The following is a 7,744-nucleotide window of genomic DNA, read 5'->3' on the forward strand; positions in this document are numbered from 1 at the left end:
AAAAAATTAAATTGCTATATATAGATATCAAATTTTTACCTGATATTGCAAGATGGACGTCACGTGGTAACAACTCTGCAAACACAAATGGAAGCAATCGTTCTATAAAGACATGGCAATCATGACTTTTCATTCCTGAAAACTTTCCATCCTTGATGTCTGCACAACTAGCTAAATCAGCTACATACCCATCTGGAAATTTAACATCTTCTTTGACCCATTGAAGTAAGCTCGCTTCGGCTGAGGGCTGGTGAGCTTTCGCTGATGGTCTTTGATCGCAGTGATGGAGTTTCGAAAGAGTCGCAATCCTCCCATTATCACGTCTATTCTTTTCTTGGGGGCTGCATTGCCGTCAGATTGCTTCGGTTTTTTCGGAGGTGGAGCATCTTCGTCCATCTCGGGAGTCGCTTTCTGCTCCAACTCCTCGATCGTTACATTTGGCATTTCTCCCGCCACATATTTTTCTGCGAGGAGGTGCATCAGCTTCTTGCAGTCACGAGTGGAATGACTGTTGGTTTTATGGAGCTCGCAGTACGTGTCCTCATCTCGGACCCACTTGTTACTTGGAGCGCGGTGAAAATGGAGGTTTGGACGGTGAACTCTTTGGAGAATTCTTTTTAGGAGATTGAGTGACTGCGAACGTGCTCGGACCAGACTTCGGAGTCGTAGGCGGAGTCTTTTTGGCGGGCGCTTCGAACCGTGGTTTTCCTGTAGGCGGAGCGTTTTGTTTTTGTGCAGCGGCGATTTTGTCTTCCTCTGCGACTATCCTGTTCGATGCCCGGTGTAACGCGTCCTGAATGGTTGGGAACCGATTCACGGACAACTCTTCGCGGAAGCGAGATTCGTGCCAGAGGCCGTTCTTAAGCGCGGCCAGAGCTGTGGAGTCCGAGAGTCCTGGAATATTGACCTGGATCTCCTTGAACTTTGTTATGTAAGACCGGAGAGACTCTCCAGCCTTTTGGCTTAAGTTCCAAAGCTGAGCATCTGTCACCGCGGTTTTGATTAAGCTAGAATACTGCTTGACAAACAAGGTTGACAGCTCGGTGAAGTTTGTTATGGAGCCGGCTGCTAAAGACGCGAACCAAAGTAGTACCGGTCTACAAAACGTTTCTGCAAACAGCTTGCAATACCCAGCGTCTGCTTCGTGAGGCTCGAGGTCCACCCGGCTAGCTGTCAACAAGAAGGTCTTGAGATGATTGGTCGGATCTCCTTTTCCTTCGTAGCTCGAGAACTTAATTTTGCCAGTAGCTTTGATGCGGACTCGGGATATTTGATCGGAAAAACGAGTTCGCGTCGACTCCTCGATCACGCGAAAGATATCCGGAGCTGAAGTGGTTGCACTGTGCATCACGGACCGCATGTCCCGGATTTCGCTCTGCATGCGGAAGATCTCGGGATTGGTAACATACCCCGGAGTCGAAGTGTTTCCATCCACAGGGAGAGGAAGACGGACTGGGACCTCGGAAGATTTGGCGACACCGGGCTGAACCGGAGTGTGGCCATTGCCAACCAGCAGTGGCGCTGTTTGCGTATTGATTTGAGGTGGGAATGAATCTCCCGGAGTGACATTTGTTGCTGCCACTTGGGAGGTGGAAGGTGGAGTAACACTGGAAAATCCAAAGCACGTCGATGTGGGTTTTGGTCGGAGGACAGGAAATCAACCCGATCGGCGTACGCGCGGTGGGAGGCTTAGAGGTCAGCTACGGACGTCGTGACTTCCTCCAAACGGGTGGAGACCTGACCCTCCAAGCTGTCAAAACGTTCGGTAAGAGCGGCGGAAGCGGCTTGCTGACGATCGGACTTCTCAGACAAGTCCTGCAAGAGCTTCTGGATCACCTCCAGGGATGCCTGATTGGGAGAGTCGGTTGTCACAGCGGTGGTTGTGTGTAGTGGATTTATATATGAAGTCGAAACTAATAAGAGTCAGACGATTTCTCCCCCTCCTTCTAGCGCCAAATGTGAGAACCGAGATCAATTCTCTCTTTCCGAAGTGATTTTGAATACGGAGGAGCTTATCGCCGTTGGAGGTTCCGAACTGAATTGAGAGTGTTTGAATATCTCCCCCCTTACATATTTATACTGACCAATTTATTACCTAATTAATGCATAATTAATAGGGCACGATTTGCGTATCCTAATTAATCCTCTTGAATGCGGGAATCTTTGACCAAGCCCGAGCTGCGAGCTGACCAACACGAAGCATCTCCGCGCTCTCTTCCTTTCTCTGGGCCTGATGGGCCAATCAGTAATACGCTCTTGGTCCATTAGATGCGCCTGGCCTAGGCCCTTTGCCTATTGCCCGAGATGACAGATCGTGGGTACAACAATGAGGTTCTCTAAGAATCAAATATGAACCATCACAAAAAATACTGCTCAGAGAAGATACTGCTCAATCAATATTGTGAACACTACTTAACACAACACAAGATATAGTAAGCAGACACAACTATACGATCTTCCAGAACAACATTCAGCTGTCACATATTTATCTACACGGCTACACTTAAATGAAAGCACAGGAAAACATTGTATCACTCATACTACAAGTAATTGAATGGCTTTCTAGACGAACTTGAATGCCACAAATAATAGAAAAAAATGCAGCTTTCTATATTTGTATAAAGATATCAAGATCCTACAATATATTAAAATTGACAATTTACAGGAATAAAATTTCAACAGAGAATCACATGTGTAAACATGAGTTGAACCATTTTAATTAGCTCTAGTCACCTAAAGAACTCAACAAACTCAATCCTTGATGGAATTTTGACAAACAAAACTATCAGTTAGCAAGTTAAAAAAGTGTTAGAACTTAACAATCTGCTCTATAATTATATGAGCACAAAGATTAGAAAAGGAGTTATAATTATCAAGTGATTTACTATCTTTTTATAGTAACAGTAACAACTTATAGAATGATCTACTTTCTAATTGAACTAGAGACAAGTTTAAGCAAAGGCAATATGCATAATTTTAACAGCCTGATTCCAATTCTTAAAATGGGAATATGAGGAAGAATATAAACCGAAGAGTCTACCCTGAAAATAACCTGATGATGATCTTTGGAAACCGAGGAACAACAGCCTGCGCAAAAAAAATGTGATGTTAGAAGATCTATGTAAGTGTCTGCAAAACCATGAATGTTTTAGACGCCAGAAAAAAAGAAGAGGACTCAGTTTAGAAACAATATTATAACGAAACTGAATATAATAAGACATCAGATATAGAAGAAACAGAAATTTACATATCTGAATTCACATACAGTATATTGATTTTGCAGAGCTGTTTTAAGCAAGTCAAGAGATAAGGGTAAGGAACTACCTGATTTGCGTAATTTAGGAGTTCACTTTCGGCATAAGTATTTCTAACGAGATATCTCATTCTCATACCGCGTGGAGGCATTTGTTTTTGGGTTAGATGACTAAACCCCCCAAACTAATGCAAAATCCCAATTGCATGAGCAACTAGGATCTCATACCGAGTCGAGGCATTTGTTCTTTTCACTCAGGTGACTAGGAACCCTCAATCTCATACGGGGGCATTTGTTTTTGGGTTAGATGGCGAAACCCCCACACTAATGGAAATCCCAGTTGCATGAGCAACAAGGATCTCATACCGAGTCGAGGCATTTGTTCTTTTCGCTCTGGTGACTAGGAACCCTCACTTGCGTTTTACCATAAGGACATTTTTTTTGGCTTGAGTGACTAGGATCTCAAGCTATTTCATAGACGAGGCATTTGTTTTTACATTGGGTGACTAGGAACCCGAGTATTTAAGAAGCTGGGACTGCAGAGCCTACCATCAGGGACATTCAGAGAGGTAATTTAAATTACCTGAACCAACATGAGGCATTTTTTCAGCTCGGTTACTAGGAACACGAGAATCTACACAGAACTGGGACAGTCATTTTCATTAGGGACAGGGACCAACACGAGGCATTTGTTTTCATTCTACCATCAGGGACAGGGACATGGACATTCAAAGAGGTAATTTTGATTACCTCAATCAACACGAGGCATTTGTTTTCATACTACCATCAGGGACATGGACAGGGAGAGGGACATTCAGAGAGGTAATTTAGATTACCTCGAGCAACCCGAGGCATTTGTTATCATTCTACCATCATGGCCAGGGACAGGGACTTTAAGATGGGACATTCAGAGAGGCATTTGTTATCATTCTACCATCAGGGATAGAGACATGGACCTTAAGAGAGGTAATTAAAATTACCTTAGCAGCACGAGGCATTTGTTTCAGCTCGGTGACTAGGAACCCGAGATATTATAGAACCGGGGACAATCTCGTTTTCATTAGGGACAGTGACATTCAGAGAGGACCAACCCTAGGCATTTGTTATCATTCTACCATCATGGACAGGGACAGGGACAGGGACATGGACTTAAAGATGGGACATTTCAGAGAGGTAATTTAGATTACCTCGATTGAGAAGAGGCATTTGTGTTTAGCTCCACCAAGATACTGTAGCAAACTTTAACTGCCTCACAACAGTTCCTTGAGTTGACCTATGCATAACTTGATGGACGATAATGTACTCAGAGAAAACCCCCTTTTGCGCCATTCGTTACTTTGGTTAAACCCCCTTCACCAATTCAACAGATATCTCCAATTAGCCCATGTTCAGGGAAATATATTCAGCATGGATAAATCTTCTACCTTGCTTTGGTTTTAAGGAACCGAATCTGCATTAAAGTTAAAGAGAACTTAAAGTCATATATAAGATTTTAGGAACCGCAAATCTAGAGCAGAGATATGAAAAAAATCCAATTCGTTCCGAAACCCTAAGATTTTTAAAATCAAACACTAGTTCGGATTCTAAGATTAGAGAATCAAAATAAATGAAATTGAAACCGTAGTTGTTAAAAAATCAACAAAATTAAAATCAAAACCTAATTTTGGATTATCCGATTAGAGAATCAAAATCAACAAAACTGAAATCCTAATCAAGCTGTTGATGTTAAGAAATCAACGAAATCGAAATCAATTCATAGAATCTAAAAATTCAAACACCAAAGATGGAGAAAAGAACTCACGCTGGGCTTGGCTTGACTCGGCGAGTCTCGTCTTCCGTCTCTCCTCACCCATAGTAACGGTTGATTCCTCTGTTGTTGCTGCTTTCATACTTAAACATAGCCCCAAAGCATGCCATGGAACTAGGAGAGACCGTGAGAGAGAGAAGGAAGGAGAGACGAAGAGATGGAACAATAGGCGTTTTAGTTTTCTCGGCTCCTTCTCAATTTTTTTTTAATGTTCAGTTATTTATTATATATTCAGAATTAAAGAGAAGAAGAAGATACAATATCACTAACGGCTATAATTTTTTTTTGAATACATAAGCGTATAAACGACAGTTGTATGGACATCGTTAGTAGGTGTCAATATTTGATACTTCGACCTTTTTCAATTTGTTATTTTAACACCCATTTTTTTTTTTGAATTATTATTAATGTTGGTGGGTGTGAATATACACACACAAAATGAGAATCAACGACAAAATTATTTGATTTTTTAAAAATAAGCAAAATTGAAAACCATATAAACTAAATTGAAATTCAAAGAAATTTGAAATGATTCAATCAAAAAGCAAAAAGGCAAAAAAAAAAAGAACTAAATGAAAAACTATAAATAAAAGTGAAGTGATCTTAGTGCAGTGGCAGGAGGTAAGTCCATTTGTATAAGGTGCCATCACATCCGGGATCGAGTCCCGGCTCCTACGAATGTAGGAATTTGGCTAATGGGCCGGCCAGTTGTGGCCCAATGGTTGAAAAAAAAAACTATAAATATAACTAATAAAAAGACTGTGATTGTTTTCGTAAGTGTTAAGTATAGAAACTAAATTGAAATACAACAAACGACGAGCAAATGACACGCGAAAAGTCAACACAAATAATCTAAAACAATGATTTTTTGAAAGCATATGATATAAATATAATTAAAACATGTCATTGAACTTTAATAACATGTTTAATTATATTTAAAAACTAGAGAAAAAATCCGACGGTTCTATGAACAATTGCGTAAATATTTTTACACACCAGAAGTTATTTTAGGGATACCTAAAAATCGAATGCTTCTAAGTCTCTGTTTTAGGTTTTTCCAAAGACTTACGAGTTTGGTTACTGAAAAGTATGGAGTCATCAACATAGCCGAATGTGTATTCCTAGAACAGCTAGCAATGAACGCGCTGGGTTTTTGTGACAAATAGGTTACTTGAATCATGAGCTGCCTTTAATCCGTTTCATTCACCATACATATGCTAAGATGTTCATATTTGTTGTTGAGAGTGAGATTATGAGCCATATTCTTAGACTTGCAAATGTACATATTACTAGTTTAGCAACATTAAATTGATTGTTATAGGAGTATATATATAAGAAATAGATACAAACATTCACATACATATATCGCAAAATTGTGATGTGGTCTTGTTTTTTAATTACCGTTGGTTGATATAAAAAACATATTGCCGCTAGTTTGTATCTATCAAATTTAGGTAAAATAGGATGTATAAACATTTTTTTTTTAAACCGTGTAACAACATTACATACTTTCGGTGGTCGATCATTCCATCTGCTTTACCGCAAATCAAGCAACCAAACTAATGAAAGTCTGTAGTCTCTTTTCGTCGCTTTCTCTTCTAATTTTTTCTTTTTTTTTGGCAACTCAATCATTTCTTTTTATTTTACATGGTATGTCTAATTATTTTGACCAATTAACTCAACCGAATATATAATGTTTGGTAACTTCCAACAGAGAAATGGCAAAAACCATATAAGATTATATATAATCTCTAATCGATTAACATAAACCATACAAAAAATGGCTCAATTACTCAACCTCACGTCTCTTTTGTGTTTCACCTTCTTCACATTATCTCTCTTTCTTATGCAAACACAAGCAAGAAAGCTCCAAACCTTAATTGTACTAACTGATCAAAACCATAGTTTACCGCTGTCGAAGAATCACCAAATCATGATAGATGAGGAAGACGAGCTAGAGCCAGCTTTTGTCCGAGAGACAGGACATGGTTATGGTCTCTATGGTCGTCATAAGAGTCACACTCACATTAACATTGAAGAAGACAACACAAACGAGGGTAGTGGCAATGATCAATTTTACTACAAAAGCGACGCTTATGGAAACCGCAATGGTAGATCTAAGTAAGGATATTGAGTTTTCTTTGTTTTTTTTTGGATAATCTGGAATCAATGTTTTTATTTTGTTGGATAAATATATTTTTTTCATTCAAATTTTGAAACCTTCAAGCTATACAAAATTCTTGAGTTTATGTAGTTAATTTAAGAGTTTTTTCGTTTTAACATGTAGGAGTGGGAATTTTCTGAAGTAACTAATGAAACTTTATCTGCAAATCATGATTATTAACGGCCAAAAAAACAAAAATCTTCATAGTAGAAAATTTACCCCCCAACGCCGGCCTCACGCCAGTGGTCGGAAATTTCTGTCTCAGATGCCGAAAAAGAAGAGAAAGCCCCTTTGTGGGATTGTCCCTGGTTCCTCCAAATTTGCCTTCGTTCATGCTCGTGTAGCAAATCCCACTCCCGTTCCAAGTCGCCAAAAGGACAGTGTCCCAGTCGAGGCTCTAGGACCATCTCAAAAGGTCCCGCCGATACTTCCTCCTGGTCCAGTTACACTTTTGTCCTCCTCAGTAATAGATCTGCCCAAATGTGCTTCCTTGGAAATCGTGCCCGTTCCAGATCTGGTG

The 7,744-nt window shown here is 39.9% G+C and overlaps 2 protein-coding genes across 3 annotated transcripts; one reads left to right on the forward strand and one right to left on the reverse strand.

Annotated features, from left to right (window-relative positions):
- LOC104771872 lies at window positions 45–5,259 on the reverse strand. Of its 2 annotated transcripts, XM_019242269.1 has the most exons (4): window positions 5,055–5,259; window positions 4,678–4,703; window positions 4,441–4,603; window positions 45–3,087 (listed from the first exon to the last, which is right to left on the reverse strand). In XM_019242269.1, the coding sequence occupies exon 4, from the start codon at window positions 1,379–1,381 to the stop codon at window positions 560–562; it is 822 nt and encodes a 273-aa protein (XP_019097814.1). In that variant the 5' UTR covers window positions 1,382–3,087; window positions 4,441–4,603; window positions 4,678–4,703; window positions 5,055–5,259; the 3' UTR covers window positions 45–559. The 2 variants fall into 2 exon arrangements, with proteins under 2 accessions (XP_019097814.1, XP_019097813.1); XM_019242268.1 differs by having other exon boundaries at window positions 3,325–4,703.
- Window positions 7,001–7,335, forward strand: LOC109131388. The gene is given in 2 exon segments (XM_019242294.1): window positions 7,001–7,195; window positions 7,197–7,335. Coding segments are annotated over 2 exon segments (276 nt in total). The 3' UTR covers window positions 7,278–7,335.

This window comes from Camelina sativa, chromosome 20 (genome assembly GCF_000633955.1).
Source record: "Camelina sativa cultivar DH55 chromosome 20, Cs, whole genome shotgun sequence".
Lineage (NCBI taxonomy): Eukaryota > Viridiplantae > Streptophyta > Magnoliopsida > Brassicales > Brassicaceae > Camelina > Camelina sativa.

Bases quoted from the DNA above. Each gene is read 5' to 3' on its own strand.
- LOC104771872 (XM_019242269.1), bottom strand. From the start codon at position 1,381: ATGCAGAGCGAAATCCGGGACATGCGGTCCGTGATGCACAGTGCAACC.